General features: G+C 36.4%; 1 protein-coding gene across 3 annotated transcripts in view; it reads left to right on the top strand.

Moving 5' to 3' along the window:
- The window catches only part of NAALAD2 (N-acetylated alpha-linked acidic dipeptidase 2), a 48,478-nt gene that overhangs the window by 20,047 nt on the left and 8,802 nt on the right, over window positions 1-19,629 (top strand). For all 3 annotated transcript variants that reach the window (XM_070457141.1, XM_070457140.1, XM_070457142.1), the window contains 10 exons: window positions 740-833; window positions 1,956-2,054; window positions 6,752-6,837; window positions 7,266-7,385; window positions 7,490-7,572; window positions 10,931-10,994; window positions 12,380-12,447; window positions 13,262-13,353; window positions 15,005-15,095; window positions 16,909-17,173. In XM_070457141.1, coding sequence (XP_070313242.1) covers window positions 740-833; window positions 1,956-2,054; window positions 6,752-6,837; window positions 7,266-7,385; window positions 7,490-7,572; window positions 10,931-10,994; window positions 12,380-12,447; window positions 13,262-13,353; window positions 15,005-15,095; window positions 16,909-17,173 — 1,062 coding nt within the window. The remainder of the gene's footprint in view (window positions 1-739; window positions 834-1,955; window positions 2,055-6,751; window positions 6,838-7,265; window positions 7,386-7,489; window positions 7,573-10,930; window positions 10,995-12,379; window positions 12,448-13,261; window positions 13,354-15,004; window positions 15,096-16,908; window positions 17,174-19,629) is intronic.

Below are 19,629 nucleotides of genomic sequence, written 5' to 3'. Positions count from 1 at the left end.
CTAGGTTGGTCATAGTTTTTCTTCCAAGGAGCAAGCATCTTTTAATTTCATAGCTGCAGTCACCATCTGCAGTGATTTTGGAGCCCCCAAAAATAAAGTTTGTCACTGTTTCCACTGTTTCCCTATCTGTTTGCCATGAAGTGATGGGACCAAATGCCATGATCTTCGTTTTCTGAATGTTGAGCTTTAAGCCAACTTTTTCACTCTCCTCTTTCACTTTCATCAAGAGGCTCTTTAGTTCCTCTTCATTTCTGCCATAAAGGTGGTATCATCTGCATATCTGAGGTTATTGATATTTCTCCTGGCAATCTTGATTCCAGGTTGTGCTTTATCCAGCCCAGCATTTTGCATTCCCTTCAGTTCTTTTTTTACAGTTCTTTCTAGTTTCAGAATCTGGGACACATTTTCCAGGCATTTAGTTAACTGAAGCTTCTCTGAAAAGGATTCAGGATATATAAGGAAATAAAATATTCTTGGAAAATTCAAGAGAAATGTCAAAGCAAATATGAGAATCTGTAATCCCTGTAATTGATTTTACATTAAAATATAAATGATTTAATTTTTTACTGTCAAATTAAATAGACCCCATATTGGATAAAACAGTCACTTTGGGGGAACTTTAAATTTTGGATATAATATCAAACATATAGCAAATCTGCATTAGTAATAGCAAGAATTCCTTTATACCCTTTGCTCAGATTCCTCAACTGTTCTCCTCTTATGCAATTGGTTTCTGCAGAGTATGCCTTCAGACTTGATGTTGAAGATGGAGTGGGAATTCCCCGAATCCCTGTACATCCCATTGGATATAATGATGCAGAAATACTATTACGGTATAGTTTTCTAGTTGCATTTGAGAATAAGATATATTACACTAAACATCTATTTTCTCTTCTAAAACCTATGTTAAAAGTGAAGTCTTATATCAGAATTTACCCTTGAAGTAGGAAATATAGAACACATATCTCTTTTTTTCCATAAGGAAAGAGCAGTTTAATAACTAGGAAATAATAAGAAAACATTCCTTCATTTGCTACAAGTGAAAGTCTCAAAAGGAAAAACTGTGTCCAAAGATAAAAATATTGACTTGAGATTTTTCAAGCAATGAGGTTATCTTAGGTATTTGTATTTGACCTGCATTTCAAAAATGTGGTGATGCCCACAGCTCACTAGATGTGTAAACTTACAGCAGTTATTCAATCTTTCTCTGATTCAGGTCCCTTCTCTGAAATGAAGACGGAACTAGTTTCTGCCTGATAGAGTTATTATGACTAGATGAAATCATTCTATAAATATCATATGAAAAACATTCCGTCAGTGTTTGCCATTATTGCATTGTATAACTTGTTGGTTCCTTTTCAGATTTCCTGATGTCTATTTTTTGTTTAATGTATGTACAAATGCAATTCAATAATTGCTTTTTGAGTGGCTACTGTGTAACCAGCAGCGTTTCTAGAAATTAATTTCTTCTTCTCCTTAATTTCATATGTTTAGGATTTCTTGAAACTAATGCTTCCCTATGTAAATAATTAAAGTAAGAAGCAGAAAGGCTGATGCACTGGTGTTTCCCATTTCCCCTCACTATTTTGGTGGTTTTCTCCTTAGCTCTTTTTTTTGGTGAGATGCTGTGCTGTGAAGCACATGGGATCTTAGTTCCTCTACCAGGCCCAGGCAGCAAAAGGCCGACTCCTAACCTCTGGACCGCCACAGAATTTTGCTCCTTAGCTCTTAACCACTAGCATATAAACATTTTACTCATGTATCTCAGTTATGGTTCTCTCAATAGGATGTAAGCTCTGCAAGGGAAGGGAATTTTACAGTTCCCAGCACTTAGTAAATCCTTAATATATATTTGTTAAATGTCTGAATAAAACCTCGTCAACTTACTTTGTGATTTCTTTTAGACATTGTGGTGCTCAGCCTTTTTTTCTGTCATTTTCGTTTTCTCTTAACAGCTATTTGGGAGGAATGGCTTCACCAGATGAGAGCTGGAAGGGACGTCTTAACGTGAGTTACAACATTGGGCCTGGCTTTCTAGGACATGATTCTTTCAGGTAATTTTACGTTACTTTAGTATCCTAGAAAAAGTTTACATATTTAATGGAAAAATGTCAAGATAAGTGTTCTGCCAGTTTTGTTTTGCTTATCTTATTTTTCTCACTTTTCATGGTGAATAATTATCATTTAGGAGTACTTAGACCTTTCCTGGTGGCTCAGATCGCAATGCAGGAGACCTGGTTTCAATCCCTGGGTTGGGAAGATCCGCTGGAGAAGGAAATGGCAACCCACTCCAGTATTCTTGTCTGGAAAACCCCATGGACACAGGAGGCTGGCAGCCTCCAGTCCAAGAGGCCTGCAAAGAGTTGGACACGACTGGGTGACTAAGCAGAACTGCTTATGGAATGATGTATTAAATTCTTCTTTCAACAGGGCTATCACAACATTTGTTTTTTACATCTCAAAAATTGCTACATTTGAGTTACAGATTTAACATTTTAACTCTCCTCTTTTTTTTTCCTAAAGTATTTGTTTGGCTGTGCCAGGTCTTGGCTGCAGCAGGTGGTACCGTCCCTGACCAGGGGCTGAGCTGGGGCTCCCTGCACTGGCAGATGGAGTCTCAGCCACTCCACCACCAGGGGAGTCCCTTCACTTCCCTCTTTACCTGATGTTTCTAAATAGCTCTTCAGATAGTTGTCAAAATGCTCCATATGAAGCACTAGCTTAACTTAAGGGAAGGAGTAAAAGAGAGAAGGGTTCCAGCCTCTTACTGATCACTTCCTGTGTGTGGGGGTTAAATAAGTTAAAATGGGTATGCACGTGACTGTTATAAGGCTCTATACACTTTTTTTAGTTATTACTGTTATCAACCGTTGTAGCACTTTTGAGGAGGCGTGATCGCAGAATATGTTTCATTGAGCTTAATTTTATAGAAAGAATGAATTTTCCAGTGGATCAAATTAGGCAGGAAATGCCAGTAGCAAAGAACAGCTTGTTCAGAGGTGTAGAACATCATGGCATGATCAGAACTTTAAGTACTTTGATTTGCTTAAAAGGTAGAGAGGAAGGGAAACTTAAAAACTGATGAATCAGAGAAAATATAGCTGTATTAAGACAAAATTATTAAGTCAGTCTTGTTCACTAGAAATTTACTTAACAATATGAAATTGTATTCTGAGAATGTCTTTTAATTTCTGTTAAGAGTTTTATTTCAGAACTTTTAAATTATTGCTGCAGATAAGTGTTCAGCCATGTCCAACTCTTTGCAACCCCGTAGACTGTACCCCACCAGGCTCCTCTGTGCTTGGGATTTTTCCAGGCAAGAATACTGGAATGAGCTACCATTTCCTTCTCCAGGGGATCTTCCCAACGCAGGTTTTGAACCTGGGTCTCTTGTACCTGCTACATTGGCAGACAGATTCTTTACAACTAGCACCACATGGGAAGCCCTTTAAAGTATTAGGAGTTCAGTTTTATTTTATAGAAATTTTAGAAATATTTTTATGTATGTGCTTATTTATCTCTGTCTCTCAATTAGAATGGGCATCTTTTAATATAAGAGACTTTATTATCTAATTATTAATATGCTCTGGATGTATACAATGAAAGATATAATAAGCCTTTCTGATTTATAAACAGAAACATACAAACACAGATAAACCAACAAACACATAGCTATGGTCACAGTTCAAGAATAAGCTCAGAAACAGAACATCTCCCTGGTGAAGATATCAAAAAGCTTTCAGCCATGAGCAAAAAACCCTATTTGATTTGAACTCAAAATGGGCAAATACACAATTTTTTTAAAAATAATTGCTAAAAACAAGACTCTGTGTCATTTCTCATCTAAGAGATCTTAATAATAATGTAAGATCAATTGATCAATTTAAGATTACCAAATGATAAGACCTGAAACCAAATTCTTTACCATTGCCACCACAAATGGGGTGTAACTTATCTGCTGTAAGCAAACTAGAAACATAAACAGAACACAGAAGCAGTAGAAAAAAATAAGTTGGAGATACAGAGATTCAGCCAAGTTAAAATTTTATTGCTGCTTGGAATTTACATCTGAGAGTCAAGGGAGATATGTCTGTGTTTAAGCTGCACATTCTTGACTCTCCAAGAAGAATCCATTGTACATCTCAGTGGGACTTCCAGAAATGATAAAGGATGATTTTTTTTAAGTAAAAGCATAATTCTCATACAAATATAAAATGAATTTGTGTAAAAATTTTATTTGATGCAATAAGGGAACCCAAAAGGAGTTAAAAGCTGGTTCAAAGGAGAATTCAAAGATGATACCAAAAATGAGCTCCTTAGGAATGCTGGAGTATGCTTAATAGCTTAAAAACTGATTTCTTCCATATTAGGAAAGGACAGTTTATGAGAGAAATTGTGCATTTCAGTGGACATGAATTATTTGTATTATCAGATTTCCACAAGTTAAATTCTGTTTCTGTAGAGTTTTAAAATAGTCCTATCAAACAAAGACTTTGATAGGCAGAAGTAACTCTGATATGTGAGCTGAGTTTGTTCTCAGATTTCTCCTGTATTTCCCTATATAGGAGGATATTCATTCCTTTCACAATTATTTCTTGAGCATTTACTGTACCCTGGCACCACCTGGGCACTGGGGATTCAGCAGTGTACAGAACAGGCAAAAACCCCTGCCCTCTGGAGTCTATTCTTGAGTTCAGTTTATTTGGAACGTAATGAGTTTGAAGTGATAGCAGGACATTATGGGCCATTACGTATCATTTAATCTTATAGGCAACATCCCTTCAGTGATTAACTTGTAATAAAATAGGACATGTTCTTCCCTGTTACAAGGCAGGGAAGGAAAAGGCCCATCTGAGTCAAATTGCCCCCAGGGCAGGTCTTATGGCGGTCCCAGATTAGAGGCTTAGGTTTTGGAAGGGCCAGATACAGCCCAGGGCTTCCTTCAGACACATACACAGGGTGTTTGGCTGCACCCCTGGCTCATGTCACTGCCACTCAGATTCCTGGCCAGCCAAACTCCCTCAGCGTAGAGTCCCAGATTGAAGATCAAATTCCTCTGGAAGTCATTTATGTCGATGGTGAAGTAGGAGATGCCCCAAAGTCAATCTCCCAAGTTGTCCAGAATTTCAGGAACTTCTTTTGCAGAGCCCACAGCGTTCTCGCTGGCCCTCTGGAAACCATAGCAGTGCCTCTCTAGGTAATTCAGGTACTTCTGGAGTCCGTGATACTAAAAACTAGGAAAATATACAGAGTAACGATGTAGATGAGCTTCTTTGAGAATCTGAGCAGATAGCTAGTTTATTTTCCGTTTAGATTAAAATAGCTTGTCTTCTCTCATTCCTCATTGTTACAGCATTCTTTTATTTTCTTCATTTAATTACATATGTCAGTGAAGTTGGGTTTCTTACTAATATATCTTAGGCTTATATATTTAAAACATGCTAAAGAATACTTTTGCTTTTTGCTATTAATTTTTATCATTCAGAAGCAAAAATAAAATCTTTTACCAAATGTCTTAAAATGCAGAACAACATCCATTGATTAGTTTTCCCCTAAAGGCACTTTTTAGTTGAATACTATTCATGAATTATATACACATTCAAAATCACAATGTACTTTTAGGGGAAGAAACACCAGAATCTACACTTTACAATATACGGGATTTGACTTGTTAGTTCTTGCATTCAAAAATGAACTAAAAAGTAGAAAGTTCTGGGGTTCCCTATGCACTTCCTATGAGCCTACCATAGATTAAAAATTTTTGTTCCCCTCTGATAAAGAGGCTCAACATTTTCCCATGTCAGTTTGGCTTTATAAAATGTGAATGGCATTTTTTAATGATTTTTTGATCTTGATTATACTTTCCTGTGAATTCTGACTTGGTCAATTACAATTGATGAATGAATATTTAAAAGGCAGGCCCAGATCAGAATCAACAGTGATGGCCTGGAAGAGTTTCATCATATAGCTGTCTTGTACATTTTAGCAGGTATTTCTCACACTGCCATTTAACAACAGAGTTTATCATGTTCCTTGTAGGCAGCACTCAGTCAGGTCTTTAACAGTATCCTGATGGACCATTTTGATAATCTTGGAAAATGTTAACTGAATATCAGGAATTGATATTACTATAAAACAAATTAAAAATAAGCTTCTCTGGAGACTGCCCTGGTGGTCAGTGGCTAAGACTCTGAGCTCACAATGCAGGGGGCCCGGGTCCAGCCCCTGATCAGATCTCACATGCCACCACTAAGATCTGGTGCAGCCAAATTAATAAATATATATTAAAAAAATTAGTCTTCTTTGACCTTTAATAGATAATAAATAGGCTCTCTCCCTTATTTTTGTAATTGTGTAGCATGTGTTTAAAAATTTTAGAATTAACGCACAAGCTAATATTAGAATATTTTGAATAATAATAGAATAGAATAATGGAATATTTTGAACTTTAAATATTGACAATAGAGCTATGAGGGAGGAAAAATATAAAATATTGATGTTTGGTTTTTAAAATTTGAATTTAATGTGGATGCTTCAGTACACAGGAGTAAGATGTGATGATATCTGCAACATACTTGCAAATGGCTCAACAATATTACAATTATTTGAGTTTATGTGGTGGGTATTTGGGAAGTTATTGCCCTGTTATACAATTTTCTGTACTTTTGAGATTTCTTATAATAAAACAGTGGAAGAAAGCTGTTAGACATAATGCTCCATGTGAAGTAATTTGTCCCCTTTGAAATTCTAGGAAGGTTAGAATGCATGTTTATAATATCAATAAAATCACAAGGATTTACAATGTAATCGGAACTATCAGAGGATCTGTGGAACCTGGTAAGTTGATGGATTATTGTAGATGTTTGGCTTTACAAGATTGCAAGAAGGTTTTAGTCCACAGCTAATTTTTTCAGGCTGATGTGAAATGACTAACTTTGGAAGAAAAAAAGTATAATCCTAAAAGAAGACTCTACCTTATGGTGTTCATTTCTATGGGGAAACTCAGGAGGAAGTTTTTTTTTTCCCTCGGATTAAAACATAACATTTTTAATATGCTTTATTTTTAGTGCAGTTTTAGGTTCAGAATAAAATTGAGTACTAGGTACAGAGAGTTCACATATAACTCCTGTTCCCCTCAAACCCCACATGTAACATCTTGTACTGTGGTGGTACATTTATTAGAGGAAGTTTAATTTAAAAACATAAATTGTACTCTTTATAAATGTATTCAAAGTTGAAGTTCTTTTGAACACATTTTTTCCCAGACAGGTATGTTATTCTGGGAGGTCATCGGGACTCCTGGGTATTTGGAGGCATTGACCCAACCAGTGGGGCTGCTACTTTGCAAGAAGTTGCCCAGAGTTTTGGGAAACTGCTAAGTAGTGGTAAGTAGTGTTTCTGTGGTAGGTGGTATCAAAAAGTAACCAACTGAAATTTCCTTTGCTTTTAGGCAGATAAACCTAGTTATGTGTGTTAACAATGATTACAGGCTGGAGACCGAGAAGAACAATCATTTTTGCCAGCTGGGATGCAGAAGAATTTGGACTTCTGGGTTCTACAGAATGGGCTGAGGTAAATGAGACAGAAAAGTTCTTGTTTTCTTGGTCAACAGGCAACAAATATTTATATCTCACGACTGAAGCAACTTAGCATGCATGCATGCATCGGAGAAGGAAATGGCAACCCACTCCAGTATTCTTGCCTGGAGAATCCCAAGGACGGGGGAGCCTGGTGGGCTGATGTCTGTGGGGTCACACAGAGTCAGACACGACTGAAGCGACTTAGCAGCAGCAGCAGGATAGTCACAAATAGGTTCCATTACCTAATATGGTTTTAATTTTGATAAATGCTCGAGAGAATTTAGGAATTAGAGTCTGTTCTTACTTTCATAGCAGATTGGCAAAACAGAATATCCTCTTAATTACTGGACTGTGAACAAATTTATTATTGTCAAAATATTTTACTTTGTATTTGTTTTGTGAAAAATCTATATGTTCAGAAAGCAGTTAAAACTAGCAGGCTGTTTCTGACAAATGAATTAACTTATCTAAAATCTGATATAGATCCTTGGAGTTGATTTTCAAGTTTTTGAAGTTTCTTTGGATTTCTTCTATCTAAGAAAACATAAGGTGTTCTATTGTGACTATACTCTATTATAATTTCACATTTATAGATTTGATACATAATTGTAAACATGGGTTTATTTTACCATTCATGAAAATGCCTGATTGTGGAGTATAAGATGATAATTTTGTAAATTGACTTATTTTTTGCGTCAGCTATGATTAACTCTGTCATTGACTCTTGATGCTTTAAGTGTCTCTTCTAGGCTCCCCTCTGTCATCCTCTTCCCTTAGCCTCCTTCTCCAGTATCTCTAAGTTCTTAAATGTGCAAGGTAAGCTCAGAAGGCAAGTGTGCCGAAAACAGTTTCCCTCACCCATCCTCTATTTTATGAGTCCAGATTTTATAGAACTGCTTTAAAGCATGTCATGTATTTCTTGCCATCTGTTGTTTCCTTCTGACTCCTTTCCTCTTACTTTACTTTAAAATAATATGAATTAAATAAATACGGAAGTAAAATCACACACACACAGTTACTTGCAGTTCCATTTATATTGTGAAGTTTTATTATTACGCTGGTATTGTGAATATGTATTTTGGAATAGGCTTAACTTTAGATGTATAATTTCTTAGGAATACATGCATGTATAAATATATATATAATATGCCTTGCATTAATTTAAATACATGTTTGTTAAAAGACAGTTTCAGTACTGTTTCTAGTTTTCTGCCAGATTCTTGATCACATTCAACAGCATCCTTACCTTCTTAAATATAGTTTAGGAATCTTCTTTATTTCTGTGAGTCTGTTATAATGGGGACTCTGACTCTATTTATCTATAGCAGAGTCAGCTGTCACCTGACCTATGTGGGCAGCTACAGAGACAAGAATCCTCATTTGTGTAATAACCACTCACAGCTTTAAATGTTTTTATTGTGACGTGTTCTTATATGGTAGCAAGCTAGAGAGAGAAGTAGAGAGATCTCTCAGCATACTCTCGTATGTGTGTGACACTAGTCTTTCTCTGCTTTATCTTACAGGGTGAGTGTGTGAAAGAGAGAGAAAGAATATCTTGTTAGTCCTGTTGTCCATCCTCTCTCCCTCTAGTTTTTTCTCTATTCTCTGCTTTTTTTGTTCTTTTTCTTCATCATACCTTAAAAAAAGTTTTAGATAAATGGAAATTTTCAACTACTCACTTTAAATGATAAATTTACATGGGTATATCCACTTTCAATGGATCTCACACTTCTATGTATGTAATGATTCCTAGAGATTCAGTTCAGTTCAGTCGCTCAGTCATGTCTGACTCTTTGTGACCCCATGGACTGCAGCACGCCAGGCCTCCCTGTCCATCACCAACTCACAGAGCTTACTCAAACTCATGTCCATCGAGTCAGTGATGCCATCCAACCGTCTCATCCTCTGTCGTCCCCTTCTCCTCCTGCCCTCAACCTTTCCCAGCATCAGGGTCTTTTCCAGTGAGTCAGTTCTTCACATCATTTGGCCAAAGTATTGGAGCTTCAACTTCAGCATCAGCCCTTCCAATGAATATTCAGGACTGATTTCCTTTAGGATTGACTGGTTGGATCTCCTTGCAGTCCAAGGGACTCTCCAGAGTCTTCTCCAACACCACAGTTCAAAAGCATCAATTCTTCAGCACTCAGCTTTCTTTATAGTCCAACTCTCACATCCATACATAACCACTGGAAAAACCATAGCTTTGACTAGATGGACCTTTGTTGGCAAAGTAATGTCTCTGCTTTTTAATATGCTGTCTAAGTTGGTCATAACTTTCCTTCCAAGAAGTAAGCGTCTTTTAATTTCATGGCTGCCGTCGCCATCTGCAGTGATTTTGGAGCCCAGAAAAATAAAGTCAGCCACTGTTTCCACTGTTTCCCCATCTATTTGCCATGAAGTGATGGAACCAAATGCCATGATCTTAGTTTTCTGAATGTTGAGCTTTAAGCCAACTTTTTCACTCTCCTCTTTCACTTTCATCAAGAGGCTCTTTAGTTCTTCACTTTCTGCCATAAGGATGGTGTCATCTGCATATCTGAGGTTATTGATATTTCCCCTGGCAATCTTGATTCCAGCTTGTGCCTCTTCCAGCCCAGCATTTCTCATGATGTACTCTGCATATAAGTTAAATAAGCAGCATAATAATATACAGCCTTGACGTACTCCTTTTCCTATTTGGAACCAGTCTGTTGTTCCATGTCCAGTTCTAACTGTTTCTTCCTGACCTGCATACAGGTTTCTCAAGAGGCAGGTCAGGTGGTCTGGTATTCCCATCTCTTTCAGAATTTTCCACAGTTTATTGTGATCCACACAGTCAAAGGCTTTGGCATAGTCAATAAAGCAGAACTAGATGTTTTTCTGGATCTCCCTTGCTTTTTTGATGATCCAGCATATGTTGGCAATCTGATCTCTGGTTCCTCTGCCTTTTCTAAAACCAGCTTGAACATCTGGAAGTTCACGGTTCGCGTATAGTTGAAGCCTGGCTTGGAGAATTTTAAGCATTACTAGCATGTGAGATGAGTGCAGTTGTGCAGTAGTTTGAGCATTCTTTGGCATTGCCTTTTTTTTATTCACTCACAGGGCATCAAGGAACTGTACTCTGAAAATGCTTTTGCCTCAGGGCTCACTGCTATTGCTATAAACAGTAACTAAAGCATCATAATGTTTTTCTTGTTTTAAATGTATTAGTGTTGTCAACCAACCAGTTAACAACATTTTCTTAGAAATTATTGTCAAATTCATGTGTTTTATAAAGGTATTTGTAGACTACTCTTATACTCAATTAATCTATTTTGTTTATATTCCCACAAAATACTGTGAGTTAAGTAACAACTTTGCTTCAACTGTAGGAGAATGTAAAAACACTCCAGGAGCGAAGCATTGCTTATATCAACTCAGATTCATCTATAGAAGGTAAATTTTATTTTTGATTGTTATTAAATAGTATACTATCATTTAAGTCTGTACATTCTGTTTGTAAACCAAGTTTATTCTCTTCCTATGAGATACCTCAATACCTTCATTTTCCATTTTACTAGAGAGAAAATCATTATAATTCAATGAATCAATGTGATTCATAACTAAACTATTAATCCTAATTTCTTTATATTTACTGTTTGCCTATTTTGAATTACTAATATTCAGCAGGCTTGATGGGAGGTGGAGAATGGATACATGTATATGTATGGTTGACAATCTTTGCTGTCCACCTGAAACTATCACAACATTGTTACTTGGCTTTAAAATGTTTTTTTTTTTTTAAGAATATTTTTATTAAAAACTCTATGTGTTATGAAGATATGAGATATTTTAGAGGGTGGTTAAACTTTGTATTGAATAACATTGAATTACCTGAGGCGCCAAAGAAAAGTAAAGAAAATCTCTAGTATGTCATTACATTCTTCATGTGGAGATAGTAAAAGGATTGGACTAAAATATTTCAGAAGAAATATGTAACAGAATATTTTATACAGAAATACTTCCTGAATGTAATGGAGCAGATTTGAAGGGAACAAAATCTGCACACTTCCTTTTGACCCTAATATGTGACATTTGTATCTCTAGGCTTTTGTTATTATTTCTAGGTAGGTGTCAGGGCACACTTCCCAGCTGCTGACACGCTCTGGTCTGACGTCTGCTGTATACTCTTGTGTTAATGAATGACGGAATTCCCAGGTGGTCCAGTGGATCAGATGCCATGCTTACACTGCTGTGGGCCTGGGTTTGATCCCTGGCTGGGGAACTATAAATGAAGAGAATGCATAATGCGCCTTACCCCTTCCTTTGCCAAAGTCCCCCTAAGTGATGCTGCCCTAGTGAAGAACGACTCTGACTGTTACTGTGGGAGCTGCCGCCTTAGCAAACTCCAGTATCCTGAGTGTGTCCTGCAGCCTCTCTGGCCTCTGACGAATTATTTCCATCCTATTTTTGTTGTTGTCTTAAATAATAGTCTTTATTTTCACACAAAGCACTGCAAAACGCAGCAGTTCCCCAAGGGTGACTTGGAGCTGGAAATTCCTTCCTGAGTGTGAAAGGGTTAGTCGTTCAGTCATTTCCGACTCTTTGCAACCCTAGGACTGTAGCCCATGAGTCTCCTCGCCGTGAAATTCTCCAGGCAAGAACACTGGAGTGGGTGGCCGTTTCCTTCTCCACCCTAATTTTAATTCTCTGGGAATGATGCGTTAAATTTGAAGTTTATAGTTATCTTGTTTGCATTTGGAAAATAAAGTTAGAATTAAATATAGATTGGAGTTTCATTTGGAAGTATTAAAATACTCTGTGTCTTGTGTATTTTTCAGGCAATTACACTCTCAGAGTTGACTGTACACCCCTTCTTCATCAATTGGTGTATAAACTGACAAAAGAGGTATGTAGTAGATCTGTCTTAGTTTTTTCTGAGGAATAGTAAATAGCTCTTCCTTTCTAAATTGGTGATGCTTAGAGTGGAGAAAGGAACGGAGAGTACACATTTGTAAGTGTATGTTTAGTGAGGATAATAAAAAACGTTTATGTGTGTATCCCTCCATAAGTTCTTACAGTCCCCAGCTAGAAACCTGAGGTCATGTAGCTTATTGAATTAACCCATTGAATTCCAACATTGTTTAAACATAGACTTTCTGAAATTAACTGCTCCTTTTCACCCCACCTGGTAGAAACCTGAGGTCATGTAGCTTATTGAATTAACCCATTGAATTCCAACGTTGTTTAAACATAGACTTTCTGAAATTAACTGCTCCTTTTCACCCCACCTGGTAGAAACCTGAGGTCATGTAGCTTATTGAATTAACCCATTGAATTCCAACATTGTTTAAACATAGACTTTCTGAAATTAACTGCTCCTTTTCACCCCACCTGCCCTGCAAAACCAGGACTCGTTGACAGTTTTAAGCTCAGCTGTTTAATGTCTGTCTGCTGTTCTAAGACCTCATTGTAGATTGTCTTGGACAGTCTCCTAAGTGCATGGCCAGATTATTAACAAGTACAAATTATAAATGAATAGGAAGTTGGGCTGGGATATTTTTTCCCTGCCATTTCCAAAAGCGTATTTTTCTATAAAGAGTATAATACACAAATGTTCATGTAAATAAAGGTAGAAGTTGATATGAAATAACATGTGGTTTAATATTGGCAAAAATTTAATTGTTCTGCCTCTTTTCTTAATATTTGACTTATCTTTTCAGATCTCCAGTCCTGATGATGGTTTTGAGAGTAAATCTCTTTATGAAAGCTGGTTAGCAAAGGACCCTTCATCAAAAAGTAAAACTTTGCCTAGGTAAATCACTTGTATGCACGTTTTCTACCACAGGATCAGTTGAGTTCCCCTTTGCTCCTTGTTCCTCCAGACATGCAATTCTCAGATGTCCCAGGTTGCCAAATTTGAGAATATTTTTGCAAATATTTAGTAAAAGATTATTAGGTATTACTTTGCATTCTTGTATAAAATTACATTCAGATATGTGTTAAATAAGGGCTTCCCAGGTAGTGCACCCTGCCAATGCAGGAGACGCAAGAGATGCAAGTTTGATCTCTGAGTTGGGAAGATCCGCTAAAGGAGGAAATAGCAACCCACTCCAGTATTCTTGCTTGGAAAATTCCATGCACAGAGGAGTCTGGTGAGCTACAGTTCATGGGGTCACAAAGAGTCAGATATGACTGAGCACATGAGTTATATGTATTAAATATATTAATAAATATAACTTCAAATGGTAATGATGAAGTAAAAATAACGATGGATTATTTCTTTCTAAATTTATTAGGGTGCATTATTAGCAACCACCAAGTTATGTCTTTACCTGTAGTTAGTTTAGAATTTATGTAAGGATTAATTTTTATTTCTCATTTATACAACAGCTGTCTTGCACTTATTTTGTATTTATATTTATTTTCAACTGCTATGCTATTTCTAAAACTAGCTGTTGGTAACAATTTATAGCAAGTAAGGCTTGTGAGAGTGTAAATGTATCTTCATTATGTTTTATTTGCTTATTCAAAAAAAAAGAAAAACACTAGAGTAAAAGATTAAAAAACATCCCAAAGTCTCAGTCTCAAAAGCACGTCTAATAGTTTGGAAGTATATAGTTAGTTTCTTAATGTATACATAATTTTATATTCTGTTTTACTGACATCGTTTTGAGTGAAAATCTTCTATGTCATTACATTATATATAAATATATATGTGTGTATATAGTGGCTTCTTAACTGTATGCGAAAGAAATATAATTAGATTTATTTCTGAAATATACTAGGGCACATTTAGAGTCTTCATGATCTTAAATGTAGACTTCCTCATGGCAGTTCTCATACTAGACCACAGTTCTCTGAGGGGAGAGATCATATCTTATTATTTGTTTTTCCCTCAAAAAATGCCATAAGTGCTGAGGCCATAGTTACCAGGTTGCCAAATTTGGTGTCACTGCCCAACTCTGCTTGTAGTCAGTGCAGATTTATAGGTTTATCATAGGTATAAATATGTGTGATAGGAAAGTTCCTTTTTTTTCACATTTTAATCAACTTTATTTTCTAAAATTTAAAAATAAATTTTAAAATAAATTAAAGTTTATTATTCTTTTAAATAATAAAATAAAAGGTTTTCATTGTTTAAAATCAGCACATCGTCGGGGTGTTGTTGTTGTTTAGTTGCTCAGTCTTGTCCGACTCTTTGCAGCCCCATGGACTGTAGCCCGCCAGGCGCCTCTGTCCATAAGATTTTCCAGGCAAGAGTACCTGTTGTGGGTTGCCATTTCCTTCTCTAGGAGATCTTCATAGGAAAGTTTTCTTGAGGGTGGTATACCTTTTTTAATTTTTATAAATGTGCCATACACTTCCTTGCAGTTGTTGGGACAGGATTCATTGTCCCATCTATTTATATTATCTATTTTTGCATTTACTTCTTTGTGTGTGTGTGTGTTATATTATACATTTAGAATCAGCAAGCTGGGATCTGGAAGTGATTTTGAAGCCTATTTTCAGAGACTTGGGATTGCTTCAGGAAGAGTCCGTTACACTAAGAATAGGGTAAGCCATTTTCTTTATTTTGAATACAAAGCACTTAATCCACATTATTTTGTTGGGAATTCTGTCATTTAATGGTTGGGCACCGGGCATGAATGGACATGTGCCCTGGGAAGGATGCCAGGGATAGAGCTAGACTGCAAGTCCCACTGTAGATAGGCTGAGAAATAATTTGTGTTATTTTGTGAATGTTCACTGCCAGGGTTATTCAGTGAAGTGGTAGTTGACAGAGTAATGCCAGGTGCTTAGCTGGCTATCACTGCCAAGAGGTTTGCATCCTTCTTCTGATGCAGGTGTTGGAAAATTTAATTCTTTTCTGATCTGCCCTATTGCTTCTCCAGCACATTAATGGTATGCAAGTATATGGGTTATGCAAACCTATATGCAAACCTATGCAAACCTATACCCATATTTTTGTCTATGTTATAAGTTATGTCATAAATCATACAGAAGATTACATCAGTACACTTAGGTTTGTCAAAGATTTTGCTAATTTTCTGATAAGTGCAATACACCAACATCATGCTTGTCTAGAATACATATCCCTTGCAAATTTGACTATCTAGAATACAACTAAGAACAGGGAAGTAAGCAAAAACAGCTATAGAATAACCCAAAATAAGTGTGTAAATCAGTATACTGATACTCATTACACTTCATTCATAAGAGATGTACTTTTGGGAATTCCCATCAGTCAGACTCCATGCTTCCCCTACAGAGGGCACAGGTTAGATCCTTGGTTGGGGAATAAAGATCCCACATGCCATGTGGCACAGCCAAAAATTTTCTTTTAAAAATTAAAAGACAAAAACAAAAACTCACCACAGTGTATACTTAATGCTGATGAATGTTATTAAATTACACTTCATTAAAGCTGCCTTTAAAACAAAAGAGATGCACTTTACCCTCTTTCAAAGCCTGTTCATTTTTATACTCTGTCTCATTCTGAACAAAGTGATCTAGTTTCTAAGGCAACACAGATTAAGACTGAATGTTAGGTAAATGGAAGGAGATAGACATAGGGATTCCTTTCAGTGATATTAAAAGCAATAAGAATGATAGGTTTATATCAAAGAAGTAGATAGGTAAACTAACGTTAAGAAAAGCAGATTTAAGTACTCAAAAATATTTACATGGAGTACCACCCTGTAACAATTTATGTTTATAATGATAATCCTTAATTTTGTAACAAAGATTAGGTGGCATGTGGATATACACTGCTAGGGAATGCAGGCAAAGGGCTTAAATGTACAGCTGACCTTTAAACAATTCAGGAGGCAGGGGTGTTGACCCCTGGAGAAGTTGAAAATCATGTGTAACTTTACATTTGGGATCCTGTAGTTCTGTAGTACGTATTTATTGAAAAAAAAAAAAATCTGTGTATAAGTGAACCCCTGCAGTTCAAACCCATGTTGCTAAAGCATCAACTGAATTACCCTCCAGTTATTATCAATACTGAGCTGCACAGAACCTTTCACTGTAAATCAGTTGATAGATAATTTCTAACTGTGCTGATATTCAATTTGAGTATGTACTCCTTAACTGTCATCAAAACAATGAGGAAAATTTTCAAGATGCAGTATTTTGAATGAAGATTATATGACTTATTAAGTGAATAATGGTAAAATTTTAAGTTGGTGAACATTTCATGGTGAAGTCTTAGTGAATTAGTCTTAACTTTTCCCTTCATTGTGATGAAACTCAGGGTACCATATGTTTTTTAATGGAAGCATTTTATAATTCCATAAAATATTATAACTTGAATATTTAGTATTTTTCTATACTTGATCCCTCCCCACCTTTTTTTTTTTTCCAGAAAACAGATACTTACAGCAGCTATCCAGTATACCATACAATTTATGAGACATTTGAATTGGTAGAGAAGTTTTATGACCCCACGTTTAAAAAACAGCTTGCTGTGGCTCAACTACGAGGAGCATTGGTTTATGAGCTTGCAGACTCTAAAGTCATTCCTTTCAATATTCAAGACTATGCAAAAACTTTGGAAAACTATGCAAGAAGTATCTATAACTTATCCAGGAAACATGAGCAAGCATGTAGACACCATGGAGTATCATTTGGTAAGAAATTGTTGGGCAGGTATTTTACAGTCATCAAGTTAGAGCTTTAAGATATCATCTCCTGTCATCATCAGTGCATAAAGTTTCATCCTAGAATTTATCCCCACTTCATTTCACCATCCTGACTTCTAGACAAAGAACTTTAAACACCTGTTAAACAGTGCCATTTAGTTTGATATGTGTAGGATGAATCCATTGTGCTAAGTTTGTGCTGCAAACATTGGGCTGGTAAATATTTTCCCTATGTTGCTGCCTTTTAAAATGTTTTTATTTTTATAAGAACAGTACTATTATAGTGTAACAATAATACAGAAAGATTGGGAAGTAGAGAAAGCCACAAATTCCACCACATATATGTAGTATAATTATTATCATTATAATTACAGCATTTACCTGTTAGTGTTTTCCTACATGGAAGATTTTTTTACATAGTTTTCAGCATTCTTTCCTTTTCTATCTTGCCTTTTTGTGGTTGCTGTTTCATACCAAGTCTCTTCTGTGAAGCAGTGATGAAATTTATTATAGCATAGTGTAGTGTAGGAGCATTAAGCATTGTATCTTGAAAGCAGTTTTCTGGCTCAGATCCTGACTCTAATATTCAGTTACTGTCAGACCTTGTGAAAGTTACTTAACATCTCTACTGTCTTATTATGAATAAAATAGGAAAATATGTTTCCAAGATTGTTGTGGAGGTTCAGTTGGTTGGTACATAGAAACAATGGTGACTGACACTCAGTGCTCATAATGTCAGCTGTTATTACTGTTTTATTGTAACCATTCTCTTTTATTATTCTGGGAGTACATATTCTTTGTACATATATCAAAGTTAACAAATACGTACTGAGTGTCTACTATGTACCAAGTGCTCTATTATTTCCTGGATGATAGAAAGAAGTTTAAGAAATAGTCATTGTCCTCACAGAGCTTACATTCTCGTGGAGAAGGAGAAGACCAAACGCAGAAGATAAGCTATTAGGGGGTGCACGGAGTGTACTGTAAGGGCCCTGAAAATGAGTACTGGATGGTCAGTAATGGCTTCTGAACATAATCACACAGCAATTAGTAATCTTCAGAAAGAGGATTAGCAGCAATACTAAGATCTAGAAACTGAAGCCAAGAAAAATTTAGAAAACCGTGCTTATCATCATTATGATTGTACAGTCACTGCAGTGATGGGGAAAATGAAGAGAGATGAAATGAAGAAATAAGCAGATCTTGCAGCAGGATGTCCTGTGGCCGTCCAGCATCTATGTCTCTTCGTAAATGTCCCGATTTCTTTCTGGTGAATTAGCCTTTACTAATTTTTATTATGTAGGGTCCAACTGAGAGACAGATTAAACAGTTGCAGTGGAAGGACTGTGCACAAAGTTGATGGATCCATCCTTTCTCTGTCCAAGGGCCCTAGGCTGATCTATAAATGCTTTTCTCCCCCTTATTTTCAAGCTCTGTATCTCCACTGGTGCCTCTCCATCAACACTGAATATTCTTATTATCTAGAAAAGATAGAAAATCTTAAAAACATTCTTCTGTGTGATTTGCCCTCCTTCCTTCACAGTTAAAATCCTTCATTTAAGGTCAGGCAACAGTCCCTCAGAAACGTTTTAATGAAGGAATGATGAATGTAATGATGGATAGATGGATATACAGTTTTCTGCTGCTGCTGCTGCTCCTGCTAAATCGCTTCAGTCGTGTCCGACTCTGTGCGACCCCATAGACGGCAGCCCACCAGGCTCCGCCGTCCCTGGGATTCTCCAGGCAACAACATTGGAGTGAGTTGCCATTTCCTTCTCCAATGCATGAAAGTAAGAAGTGAAAGTGAAGTCGCTCTGTCGTGTCCGACTCTTCACTACCCCATAGACAGCAGCCTACCAGGCTCCACCGTCCCTGGAATTCTCCAGGCAAGAGTACTGGAGTGGGTTGCCATTGCCTTCTCCAATACAGTTCTCTACATTCTGCTTATCAACTCATTGCATTGTCTTATATTCCTAAGACTCTACTAAAACTGCTCTTTCCAAAGGTTTCATTTACTTGTGCCACTAAATCCTAGGGACACATTTTAATTTTTCTCTATTAATATTTTGACTTTTGTGTTTCATTTGAAATTTAAAGTTTCTTCAACACTCTTCCCTTAGCTTTCATAATATCTTCTATTAGATTGTTTGATTTGTACATGATATTAAAAGCAGCAACAATAATTGAAGGCCAGAAAAAGAGCTTATTTCTTCTACTGAATGTACTTATACTGAATGCATTACTCACTAGCTTTGTAGTCTCACAAAGATCCCCTGTTTGGAGCTGTAATGCTTTATCTATAAAATGAATATTGAATCCCCTGCATTATAGGATTAATGCAAGAAGCAAATCAATAATGTATGGTAGTGTCCAGTTTAGAAAAGATGGAAAATGATGAACAGGTTGTTATTAAAAATATGGTACACTTTCCTAATCCCTTTTCT

Source organism: Odocoileus virginianus, chromosome 28, assembly GCF_023699985.2.
Source record: "Odocoileus virginianus isolate 20LAN1187 ecotype Illinois chromosome 28, Ovbor_1.2, whole genome shotgun sequence".
In the NCBI taxonomy this organism is placed as follows: Eukaryota; Metazoa; Chordata; class Mammalia; order Artiodactyla; family Cervidae; genus Odocoileus; species Odocoileus virginianus.
The sequence above is the reverse complement of the archived record's forward strand: the minus strand, read 5'-3'. Positions and strand labels throughout refer to the sequence as shown.